General features: G+C 44.5%; 2 protein-coding genes across 4 annotated transcripts; both read right to left on the reverse strand.

Moving 5' to 3' along the window:
* LOC112885703 (homeobox protein HOX1A-like) lies at positions 1 to 7153 on the reverse strand. 3 transcript variants are annotated; one of them, XM_025951299.1, is made up of 9 exons: positions 7058 to 7153; positions 4491 to 5069; positions 3613 to 3778; positions 3382 to 3505; positions 3189 to 3301; positions 2396 to 3007; positions 1274 to 1498; positions 1077 to 1166; positions 1 to 985 (listed from the first exon to the last, which is right to left on the reverse strand). In XM_025951299.1, exons 2-9 carry the CDS (start codon positions 4949 to 4951, stop codon positions 614 to 616), a joined length of 2163 nt encoding a protein of 720 aa, XP_025807084.1. In that variant the 5' UTR covers positions 4952 to 5069; positions 7058 to 7153; the 3' UTR covers positions 1 to 613. The 3 variants fall into 3 exon arrangements, with proteins under 3 accessions (XP_025807084.1, XP_025807086.1, XP_025807085.1); XM_025951300.1 differs by lacking the exon at positions 7058 to 7153 and adding an exon at positions 5296 to 6728 and having other exon boundaries at positions 614 to 985; XM_025951301.1 differs by lacking the exon at positions 7058 to 7153 and having other exon boundaries at positions 3613 to 3785; positions 4491 to 4730.
* A 945-nt stretch (positions 7154 to 8098) lies between these two features.
* On the reverse strand, positions 8099 to 8518 carry LOC112885242. Its single transcript, XM_025950889.1, has one exon. The coding sequence runs from the start codon at positions 8516 to 8518 to the stop codon at positions 8099 to 8101; it is 420 nt and encodes a 139-aa protein (XP_025806674.1).
* Positions 8519 to 12832: the final 4314 nt, after the last annotated feature.

Below are 12832 nucleotides of genomic sequence, written 5' to 3' on the forward strand. Positions count from 1 at the left end.
TTACCGGAAATTTGTTTAGCATGAAAAACGAAACGATCTTGTTCTATCAGGAGAGCCAAACAGGTACAACCCCAGGGCTCCAACAACAAAACAGAGCAAAGTCCTCAGTTCACATTACACCAAGGTTTGGTACTACATCCTATCAAAAAAAAAAAAGGTTTGGTACTACACGGCCCGTCTTACAAGTTACAAGAACATCAACAGCGATGACAGCAGCACATCTTCTCCATCCTATCATAGCAGCACCCTGCTATTGCTACGGAGCCTTGGGTTTTGCAACTGAACCCTTGCTGCAATGACAAATCAGTACAAATAAATCTGAAGGATAGCGAATCCCTAGCGAGAGCCCCAGAAATCAGAGGAAGCGCTAATTGGCTGAAGAACAGGAACCAATAGCCCCCCGAAAAAACTGAATGCTGTGCTTGTTAGTTGACTGGCATGATCTAATGAGAGCTAGCTGACATGCAATCGTCTATGTTTTTTAGGATGGCCACCAATGTAGAGCCATACAAGGCCAAAGTTCCAAGGCATATAGTGCTGCAGCAAAATCACGAGCTGACTTGGAAATTTCAGCAGCAGTTCATATTCTGGCTGTTGACTTTGGCTAGAAATTTCATCTGCCTTTTTTCTTCTTCATCATTTCCCGCTGTATTGCCTTTTGCCTTGCCTTGTCTGCAAGGTCGAGCCCTGGAACCTGATCCTCAGCAGAATCAACTTTTGACCCACTCACATCACCTCCGGAGGCACTCTTGCAACGATTCTTTCTTGATCCAACTTTTGGAGAGCCTACTTTTCCAAAGATGGTAGCATTTTTGTTTTTGCATACACTAGGTTTTTCCGTCTCCGTCTCCTCAGGTTCGTCAAGTTGCTTGCTAGCTGCCACTGGGCTATTTGTATTCTCAGGGCTATGATTATCTGGACAGATGCCTTTCCTGGAAGAAGCTGCCTTTGTGAAATGACGCCTACTTTCAAACCATCTGCTAACCTGTCACCAGAATGCACAGCGAGGGTTAAACCCAATGCTAAGATATCCATGACAAGCATACAATTAGAAAACTATGACGATGAGGAATAACCTGCTGGAATGTTAGCCCTAGTTCTTCTGCCAGGCTTTCTTTAAGAGAACGACTAGGGTATGGGTCTGTCTTAAAATGTTCATGTAGCTTCTGCAAGCAAAATGATGCGCATCAACTTAGTCGATGAAATAAAACACTGTAAAATGGTAAGCTCTGTTCAACTGATTCTGGCGAATCATGAACAAATTTCACTGTACCTGATTGATTACTGGACCAAAATGTCCTTTCCTAGTTGCACTGTTGCTGCCATTAGACGTAAGATCTCCATGTTTCTCATCAACTGAACCTTGAAGAGAATCAGGATGCAAGCTTTTTACTGCAGGAGAATCAGCTTCACTCTCTTCATTCCCTTTTGTTGGTGTGCTTTTCCCAGACCATTCTTCATCATCACTAGAATCAGACGGTGCTTCACCATAAGCCTCCTTTTGAGTCCAGCAAGAATAGGAATGTCATGATCAGAAAGCATAGGTCATATGCAAGCATGCACACAAGAGAGCATGTAACCTCTAATAGAAAAAGAAAAAGAAAAAGAAGAAGAGAGCATGTAGACCAACAATTTATAATCTCAAGCAACATTACCATAGTACATACAGTTGCTCAATGGTTACTGAGTTTAGTTGCACAAATCAGCATCAAGATTGAATGCAGCAGTACATGAGGACATATCGTGTGTTACAAGCTCTTATGGCGCTACCGTGTTACTAATCACGGGGTTGAATGCAAACTTCATAAAAAAATATGGATGGATAGAGCATGAAAATATCTACCATCATGCAAAGTTTGAGATTGAACAAAAACTTGTGCAAAGAGAAACAAAAAAGAGAAATCATCCCTTAAAACAGTTGCGGGTGCAACTGTTCAGGAGCATCTGCAACCCGCAACTATTCAGGTACTGATTTCTCTTTTTTTGTTTCTCCTTGCACAAGTTCTTGTTCAACCTCAAACATTGCATGATGACAGATACTAGTGCTCTATTCATCTATATCTTTTGATGATTGTTTCATGCAAACGGTTTCGGTGCTACTGTGTTTGGTAGCATGGTAGCACCATAAGCTGTGGTAACATAGCATGTGTTCTCTGGTAGCACATCTTGTACCATTTTATCAATTACTAAAATATGCACAGATGTCTAAGCTAAGATCAGATCCAATAATGATGTTTGTCTCCACGACTACTTAGTTTATAATTGAACTTTCAAATTTGTCTAGTTCCAGCAAGAAAGTAAAGCATTTGACTGGATGAAAAAGAAAACACTACATGTGTTATTCAAGGCTTAAAAACATCAAAAAATCAGGCACACATATAGGTTGAGGGCATACATCATACAGTTTTTTGTAGTCCAACCGGTCAGTCTGCCGTCTCCCTGAAACTGGTAAAACCACACTCTGGTCCATTTCGGTCTCCATAGGGTCATCATTGGAATTTTCTGTGTTAGCCTGAGGAGTGCTTCTTTCCATATCATCCACCTTAACATCAGGTAATGGAGGTGATGAAACTTCATCATGTCCACCAGATTTTGCAATCTCCTCGCAGAAATCATCAGAGTCAGATGTGAAGTCCGACTCATCTGAAGTTGATTTATTCTTTTGGATATCTTTATCTGAATCATTATCTGAATCAGGACCTGCTGGATCATAGTCATCATCCTCTGAATCCTCAGAAGGTAATCCCAGGTCATCGACCTTCTTTTTGTCAGTTGTCAAAGGTCCTGAACCATCAGAATTGGAAGAGGTCAAAAAATTTGAGTCGTCAGAGTCTGATCCTCCATCCTCTTCCTCTTCCTCTTCAGAAGATCCTTCTTCCTTGCTAGCCACATGCTCTTCAGACATATTGGGGTCAAAGTCATTGTCATCTGAATCATCTGATGGAAGATCAAATGCGTCATCTTGCTTAGAGCCATTTGCCAAAGCAGCAGCCTCTGGAAAGACTTTCTGCAAAAAGTAAATGTAGTACTAAGGTCAATTGTTATTTAAACTCACTGGAGGTCACGGCAGTAAATTGTTACTAATAAGTGCTGTGCTCATGAATTGTTATTTAAACCCGCTTGCTTCCTTCTTAAATGCAATGCAGTGCTCCTGCTTTATTAAAAAAAACTAATAAGGGGTATATTACCTCCCAAGAGTCGTCAATGGAGAGATCACTTCCCTGAAGTTCATTTATTATGTCTATACAGTCTATCTTGCAATCACATGCAGGGCAGAGCCAACCTTCATCTCCCTCGGGGACTACAAAGGGATGATGCTCATGAATGAATGCAGAAACAAGAATTACTTTAGATACTATGAAAGAGGAAAATGAATATTACTATCTTCAGTACGCAAAGGAGGATTTAAACAGTTCTGGTGGAACCCTCTGTCACAAGCTCCATCGCATAGAATGATATCATTACCCAATGTAACATCCTTTGAACCACAAGTAGCACAAAAAATCTGCGATATATGAAACGTTGTCACTGATTAAAATACTGTGCATAACAGAACACCATTATCAAAGAATATAGACACATCGATGGAATCAAAATAACATGATACCATACATCTTCACAAGATATCTCTCCTTCCGAATCAAATAAAGACTCATCAATCTTCCCCTTAGAGAGGAGAGAATCAAGATTCTGGAAGACTTCCCGTATTCTCAGCTTGCATCGCAAAATTTCCGCCTTGGCTCGTTCAAGCTCCTTCTCAGGTCTTATCTTATCCAAACTGCATGCTTGTTCATAAGCAACAGTTAGTTTATATTGTAATTGGAACTGCAATGAACTCAAAATCTATTGAAGAATCATAGCAGAAGCAACATCCCAAGATGGTTTCTGTTAAATGCCAAGTTCAAAGAAGCAAAAATAACAACTCCTGTGCATCTGATCAACAACTAAGCCAAATAGGCCATATAAAATTAAGTGAACCAAACACACATCATGGCTGGAAGCGAGAAGAGGCAGAAATGATATATATATAAATATGAAGGGAACATAGCCAGTGAAGGGAGGAAGATATCAGAAATGGTGGAACCATAAATTTCACTAATGATGAATCATGTGTGAATTGTGATACAAAAGCCCAATCCTTAAGGCAGGAAGATATCAGAACATGGAAATTCAGGCACAAAATGATGGGAAGCTAAGGAATGCTATGCATCCGACTAGTGTATTTTGCAAACTAAACTGTCATTGTAGTGAAACCTATTTGTTAGTTCTGGTGCACGTAACACTATTGTGGTTGGTTAACAAGTAAACTTTAAGATTTTGGCCAGCCCATAATACACAGCCTAACTATATTTGGTACCTCTGGCTACTCACAGGGAGTGAAGAATCAATACTTCAAGTAAAAACCTTTGAAACATTAAAAAGAATTAAAGAATCAAAATTCATAACACACAAGCAACTCAAATTCAAAATAACAATTTAGAGTGACAAACCTTTGATTTTTCCAGCCTTCACTAGCATAAGCTTCAATCAGGCTTTGTTCATAGTTCATTCGATTCAAAATGTATCTAACACGTTTACGAATTTGTGAAAACTCATCTGTCGAACTTTTGTTTGACTTTGAGGGTCTGCCCCTTTTTCTTCTTTTTGCTGCTGGTTGTACTGGAGTCTGTGCATGTTCAGTAGGTGTTGTCTTTGAACTTGAAGTGGAGCGAAGCATCCTGACATTATTACCAGATGACCTCAAAGTATATGTTTGACCTGTTAGTCCCTGGGAGCCTTTTTTGCCTCTGTTTGCTGCCCTTTTATAATTTTTCCTTATACCCATGGTATTTTGCACTGTTTGAGATGTATACATAACTTGATGCTCAACGGCCTCAGGGTTTTGACTAGAGCTCACACCATTTTTAATCTCACCATTGCCCTCAACAGGACAAGGAGTATTTTTGTCCATGGTATGTTCACCAAAATTTCATCAATTTACAGTAAACAAATAAAGCAGCATCAGAAAACCATCTTCCTGTCGACCACAATGAAATATAGCTGAGCCAGATTCACCAGCACCTGGCAACCTACAGCAAATAAATAAAGACGAAGAATGAATACATGGACTCAAGAGTTAAGCATCCTATTGAAGTATAAAGTCTTACAAACCCCTGGTTTGAACCAGGTTTGATTTCTTCCCCATGATTCGAAATTAGACTGAGTCGATGATCATTTTAGTTGAAAATAAACAAGCACAGCGGTCACTAGTAAGTGATTAGCTGCAAAAAACAGTCCTCAGGGAACGCACTCAACTGTTCTTGAGGCCACACGTGTGCCTCCTAGCTCCCTTTACCAATGTTTGCTTCATGCGTCGATCTTTCAACAGAGTCACCCATTTCTTCTATTAAAACTGAAAGTGGCAGCATTGCTTTGATTTCTCTAGCCACCTTATTATGTTGCACTGTACATTACTAGGTATTTAAAGCATTCAACTAGTACAAGATCATAACTCGCCTTGTACTTTTTTGTTTGTTATTTGACTTATGCATGGGCATTAAGAACATGCCACAAACCTCCACTAAAATTATACTCATATAATTAGTCTCTCAAGTATCCATGGTGGCCTATGGACAAAGCCTCAAAGGAACTACGTGATAATTAAAACAAGAGCTGCATCTTGAAAGCTACAGCAAACACTAAAAGAACTACATCCTAGAATCCTATAAGAACAAACAAGAAAGAACCCTTTTCAAAACTTAAATGAAAAACAAAAAAGAATTCAGCTGGTACTTTCTTATTAGAAACAAGAACCTCTTAGGATCTCTAGAGGAATTATATAGTACTTTCATGAGAACCGCTGTAATGTCAACAAGGATTGTCAACAAGGAATTATATAGCACTTTCATGAGAATAATGCATTGGCAACTTCTATATTGTAAACTTAAATGAGGAATGAAAATAAAAGGCAAGAAAAAGCAAGGTGCACTCAAGCCAATGCCACGTCTTGCTCCACGACAAGTCGACAACACAGAAAAAGATGTGTTAACGTCTCGATGACCTGGGCCAAGAAACAGGCAGCTCGCAGCCCATCTCTTGCTTCCACGTGTCATGGACCATGCACTTCTCAATCTCTCCCTCTGAACGTGCCATGCAATGCTGGGTGCCCGCCATTTTTATTGCAGGCGACTTTGGCATAGCATTTCCAGGGTGCATCTAATATGAAAGGGGAAAAAAACAGAGCGACCACTGTATATCCATTCTACACACGATCTTGATCTCCTATGCATACTGAGTTATCTTCAGCATGGAAATTGTAGTAACAATTTGGACATCTCATCGTAGCAGTAACAATTTGGACATGATAGGACTTGTTCTAAATGCCAGCCAATTCCACAACTAGACAACTGGTCCCAAATCTACCTGCATTGTTCAGCTCCTACACATTCCCAGGATATGCTACTAGTAGTCATCTACCTCCACGGCGTGCAGAGCTATCCATGTGGAACCCTGAATCCACAAAATTCATGCTGGAAGCTCATAGCCCCCACGCTCCAAAGGATAAGGGGAATAGGGATTGCATATTGCAATCAGCGGTGGGCTGAGCAAGTGGATTTCCTGACAACCAGCCGAACCAACAAGCTCGAAATTCCACCACACGTCCGGATCCCTAGACCAAACGAACCATCGGAACCCTAGAAACTACACCCCTCAATGTGACCTCCCACCTCCGAACGCCAGAGCACCAACCAGACCCCCCCCCCCCCCGCCCCCCTCAGAAATCCCCACGACTTCGTGCAGAAACAGAGCTCAAACCCCAAAGCCCGACCGAAATCACATCGCCCCATGCACCGACTCTAGCTCCCTCCGCAGAACAGCTAGGCCCACTGAGGAAGCCGCCCCGCCCCGTCCCCCGAGACTAAATCGCGGGACGCTGCCGCTCGAATCCAAGCTCCGAGCGTCGGGGTTCGACTACAGCTGGAGGAACGAGAGGGACGCGCGCGCGCTGGCGCGGATGGAGACGGAGACGGTAGCGGAGCCAGACGAGGAAGGGCCAGATGGGGGTCAGGGCACTCACCGGGCGAGCTGGCGACGCAACGCCGCGAAGAAGCTTTCCAGTTCCAGGCCCGGCGGCTCTCGTCTCGTCTCCCGCGAGGGGCGGGCGCGGGCGGAATAAAAAGGCGTGCGACGCGCCCGCTCGGCTCAGCCGCCGGAGGAGGCAAGATGGGCTCTCGCCTCTCGGCGCGTGTGCTTGGACGGGCCGGATGTGCCAATATGGGCTCAACATTTGGCTAGTCTATCGGGCCGAATCGGCCTCGCCCACCCGCCGAAATAGGCAGCCCATTTATCAGCACAGAATCTGACGAAGTTTCGCCAGCTCTCTATTTTTTGCACCTCTCTCTCTCTCTCTCTCTCTCTCTCTCTCTCTCTCTCTCAATTATATTGTGACAATTTTTTCGCCACCTTCGAGTTGGAAAGCTACGGCGGCTGCACATACGCGTACGATCCGCACGGTCACACGTAACCTGAGTTAGGTCGCTCCTACAACGCAGCAATATACACATGGTGGCAAGACTTTTTTAGTTTTTTTTGGCATCCTGCAGGAGTTTGTATTATTCAAGGGACTTCCAGATGTGGACATCATCTTTTGTTTTTGTTTTTACTTCGGATGTGACGCTCCTCGGACTGTTCGGTGCCGTCGCCGTCGTAGAGTGTGAGCGGGCACTTTGGGTGAGCGACGGCATCTATCGTTCGATCGATCGATGCAGATAAACCCGTCCAGAAAAGTCCAAACGCGACAAGAACGTCTCTGTCGATCTCCCTCGCTCAAACTTCTAGATCGGCCCGTGCACAAATTTGTCTCGAATTCGTCCATATTTTCCTCAAACATTGCACATGCACACGCACTCGCAAATAAAGGTACAAATTTGGGAATCTAATACTCCGTTTGAAATAGAAAAAATACGCCTCTCTGGAAATTTGGAAATTGAATAGCCGATTTGAGATGCAAAATTGTTCGGCTCGGCTAGCTTAGCTACTGATGATCTGGCTACTGTCCGCTACGGGCATCCGCACCGGAGGACAGACGGCGCATGCACGGCGTGTAGGTAGCTCATCGTCAGGTCTCGAGGAATCCGGTCATGCGGAGCACGGCCGTGCGCACAGACTGGAGGTCGCGGCCCTTGAGCGTGCGCCCCTGCCCCACGCACACGGACGAGGCCGCCCGCCCCTCCGGGCACCGCCGCCTCGCCGCCAGCACCACGTGGGGCGGCACGAACGCCGCCGCGGACTCATCGCTGTCGTAGCAGCTCCGGGCCCACGAGGGCGGGCCGCCGCCGGGCGTCGTCCCCGCGCGGATGCCCACGGGCGCCGACGAGCCTGCGGGACGACGACGCGGGTCGCCGGCGGCGCCCTGGGGCTGCTTATTGCCCGCCTCGAGCTGCTGCTGGCGGCCGTGGCAGTGGCAGTGGTCTTGGCCGTGGCGCTCGTCGAGGTCCGGCCATAGCACGTCGGCTTCCTGGAGCTCCTCCATCTCCATTGCCGCCGCCGGAGCTACGCACATCGGATCCGCACGCGGCGATCGAGTCGAGGTTGGTCGTTCTTGGGTTGCTGCTTGCGTGTGTGGATGATCTGATCGTCGCCCCGATCTGCGCGCGGCGAGGTGCGCATATATAGGGGAAGCGCGCAGGGCCGGCCGGGCTGATGGTGTGATGTGACAGTGAGCACACGAGGGAGTAACAATGACGTCACGCTGGGGTTCGAACGGCCGACCAGCCGGCGCGCGCGGAAGGTTTCTCGGCTCCGAATTCGTAACGGCGCCAGGGCTTTAGGCCGGTCGGCCGCTGCAAGTTACTACTGTTTCGAGGTGTAACCGAACTTCCTGACCGGCACACGCTGTGCTCGTGTGCACTGGAGGCATCCTCGTGTCAGTATGCGGCAACATTTGAACTGCACGCGTCCTTTCAAAAAAAGAAGAAGAACACAGAGAGAAACATTTGAAAACATCACGCAGGTTTTCTGAATGACAACATCTCTTTGACTTGTGCAGGTGCAGTCGTAGCACGCGAGTCGTCGCTGGGAGACGGTCTCACAGTAACAGATAGAAAACCTGCATAGGCTTGAATTGCATTGCATTCACGTGACAAATGCAAATGATCCTTTTTTTTAGATGACAAATGCAAATGATCCTGACTCCGTTCGGAACAAAGAGGTTTGGTAGGCAATTAGCAAGAGATAACTTTTCTAGACAGGTTATGAATTTATGATGATGATGACATAGTAAGGCCATGATAGAGTAATTAACTACTCCCTCGATCCTAAAATATAATACATTTTGGTTTCTTCTAAGTTAAATTGTTCTAAGTTTGATCAAATTTATAGAAAAAAATAATAATATTTTGAATTTCAAATGAGAATAATTAGATCCAATATGGAATATATCGTACTATTACTAATATATCGTTCTAAGCCTCCATATGAAGCCACATTGGATCCTAGGTGGACTCTAAGAAAATATAGAAATTCTCATAAAAAATAGAAATATCCGGCAATCAATCCGACAACTCTATCATAATAGCCATTGCATCTATTATTTTTTAATAAATTATCCACCTCTACCATTATGAAAATAGGCTAAAGTAACCCTTAAACATGTATCTAAAGTACCCACATCTGCTATTTAAAAAATAATCTAAAATAACCCTAATCTTCATGCAAATTACCCACATATGCCATTATAAAAATAATATCAAATAACCCCTAAGTTTTTATATAAATTATCTAGTTATATCATTATTAAAAGTAACTCCTAAATCTGAATCTAAGTTATATAATTATAACAAAATCTTAAAGTGCACCAATATAAAATTCTAAATTACTATATCTATCAGCATTAATATATTATTTATATTATTGCTTACATAAAAATACAACCCATGGTGCGTGTCATGTATAGAGGAGGTGCGTGTCATGTATGGAGGAAGATATAAGAATACCATTTTTTATGTTATTCGCATAGCTTAAACAGATGGTTCAATTAAATATATATCAAATACATATGGAGGTGTGATATAAAGTGAAAAATATTGTTAGTAACTAAATATATTACAACTAGATAATGATGAGTATGTATCTTTAGAGTATTGTAGGTTAGAATATTTAATAGATGAAAGAGAGCACGGGATAGATAATTATAATTATTAGTTATAAGTCTTATTTTTTATATTAATTCTAATTAGCCTGTGCGGGAGCTCGAGTTGATAGGCTAATTTTTATTATTTATTTATTTGATGTGTTAGATATTAATAATTTTTCTATAAATTTGATCAAATTTAGACTAATTTAAGACAAACTAAAATATCTCATATTTCAAAACGGTGGGAGTACGTTGAATAGTGGCCGCGATATCTTGAACACGCTGCAGCCCGGTCATTGTTTGGTGCTCATTCTGATGAATAAGGTTAGCTAATTAACAACGTGCACGGCACTTGTACAAAGATAAGACTGGTCAGAGTTGCAGCTTTCTGGCCGACTTTAATTAAGTTCCGAGTACTGGTATAAACTAGATAGACCAAAGTAACAGCGTGCAATATATGGACTATGATTGAGGGGTACCGATACTGTGCTTGTGCAGTTTGTCTCCGATGAAGACATCTCCGGCCAACTAGTACTCTCTCGTTTCTATTTTGATAAAACAATTTTTAAAACTGAAAAAATATATTAGTTCTATTTGAGTAGTCGTCTCAAGTCTGACACGCACAGACGTTTCGGTTCTCATACAGAATAATTTATTTAAGAAAAAATAGTGCATGTATATGATAACGTCGATAACAAGGAGGTTTCACGGAAAATCGTTTCCACTGACGAAGAGTACCTATCAAAAAAAAACCTAACGAGAAGTACACTAATTAAGCATGACCCTTTTTGTCACTTTGACAAGGTGAAATAACATATACAAGCATACACCAACATTATAAACTAGTACTGAGGAAAGAAAGGGAAGAGAGTGTTGTTGACAGAAATAGCATCGGTTGAAGAGCTAGCCATAGTATAGCCATTGAAGATGCCATGAATCACGTGGTCTATTAGTCTAGCTTGACTACCTGTTAATTAGAGGGAGGGGTCGTCAGGCCGATCCACGAATGTACGACCAAGCTCTACTCGATTTTCTTATTGAGACATATGTTCTAAAATACTCTCTTTCACACACACACACACACACGCAGAGAGCTATGGCAGCAGAGAAAATCTTCATATTGGAGGATTTTGCTCATTATACACCAGGAACTGTACCCTAACTTGCAAGACCGGAAATGACACATGCGTGTACTTAACATCATTGTCAGGCATCTCCAACGACCCTTTCTGCGATTCTCTTCAGGCCTGTTCACTATTGTGGATGGGTAGGAAGTTCAGCTTGCAAACCTGCATCATTTCCAAGTTGTTATTTCTTGCCCATCATCAAGCCAATGCATATATCGCGTCGTCGTATGTTCTTCATGCCTAATGCGTTGATACTGCGGGTCGTTACTCCAGAAAACCAGCAAATCCGCTCCAAGCATGCGGCCACTCGCCATGTGTTTGCACGCCAGGTGCATCGATCTTGAGCCAAGAAACACACGGACAGCATAAATTTCTTTCTTATCATCAGAGACTTTGTTCTTGGGTTCTTATGGGAGAGACTTTCTTCTTGGGTTTTTATGGGAGAATTTCATCAAATTTCCCCTACTTGGAACTTCAACAAATAATCTTTCAATTGATTCTCAAGCTGCAAGGAAGAAAAAGGCCAACCGCCCCTACATTTTTCAATTCGTCGCAAAGGAAAAGAGAACCTCACTGGATTCTGGATCTCGGCTTCTATCTTGCTAGCCATTACTAGTTTTCTGCAGCTTCAGAGTTCAGACACACAGCGCAAACATTTCTAGTTTTCTACACAACACCATCGAGACACAAGCGAGAGCTACGGGCAACAAAAGGGGTCTCCGGCGGATCACGACCAAAAACGTCAACAAAAACCGCACCGACGGGATGAAAGCTCGGCGCGGATGTTACCGACGACGGCGCGCCACCGCCAACACGGCCGATGACAACGGCGATGGCCGGCGACGCGCGGCGGCGGCACCTCTGGTGGCCATGGGTATATCGATCGGGGAAGACACCAGAGGCCTCCACCCTTCACGTTCACCACAAGCGGCGGCGGCCGCCGCAGCAGCTGCTGCGGCTTCCTCTACGCGGCGGCAACAACGCCACCAAAACTCCGCCGCGCCGTCTGCCCCCGCCTCGTCGTCGTCGTTGGTGTCCGGCCACAGCACGTCCGCCTCCAGGAACTCCTCCGTGGCGTCGAGCCCAACCCCGGGAGAAACCGCGGAGGACGGGCCGGAGAGGAAGAACCCGTCCGACGACCAGTCAGACTCGAACCACTGCGCGCTCGACGTCAGGCTCGAGATCGACGAGGCAGGCGGCCCGCTGAACGGTTCGCACGAGAACTCGACGGCGCCGGCATCGTGCTCGTACAGCTCGGGAAGAGCCGCCGGCAGCAGGTAGCTCCCCTCCTCCTCCTCCGGCGACGACGACGGCGGTGGCGTGTCCGTCCACGGCCACAAGACGTCGGCTTCTTGCAACTCCTCGTCCATCCGCTTCGGCAGCTGGGGAATCCAGCCACGCTAAATGGCCGAGCATTTTATGTCCGCAAGAGAACCGCGTCGACGATCGGAGGGTGCTGCTGCTTGGGCCCCCCTGACGTGTCGTACGGGGCACTCCTCTCTTCACTTAATCCCATTTCATTTCCATCCAATGAAAATATCCATGCTTGCAAACTGCGGGCAAATCATGTGCGTTTCTCCGCTTAATTATG

The sequence above is a fragment of the Panicum hallii genome, chromosome 3, assembly GCF_002211085.1.
Source record: "Panicum hallii strain FIL2 chromosome 3, PHallii_v3.1, whole genome shotgun sequence".
NCBI lineage: Eukaryota > Viridiplantae > Streptophyta > Magnoliopsida > Poales > Poaceae > Panicum > Panicum hallii.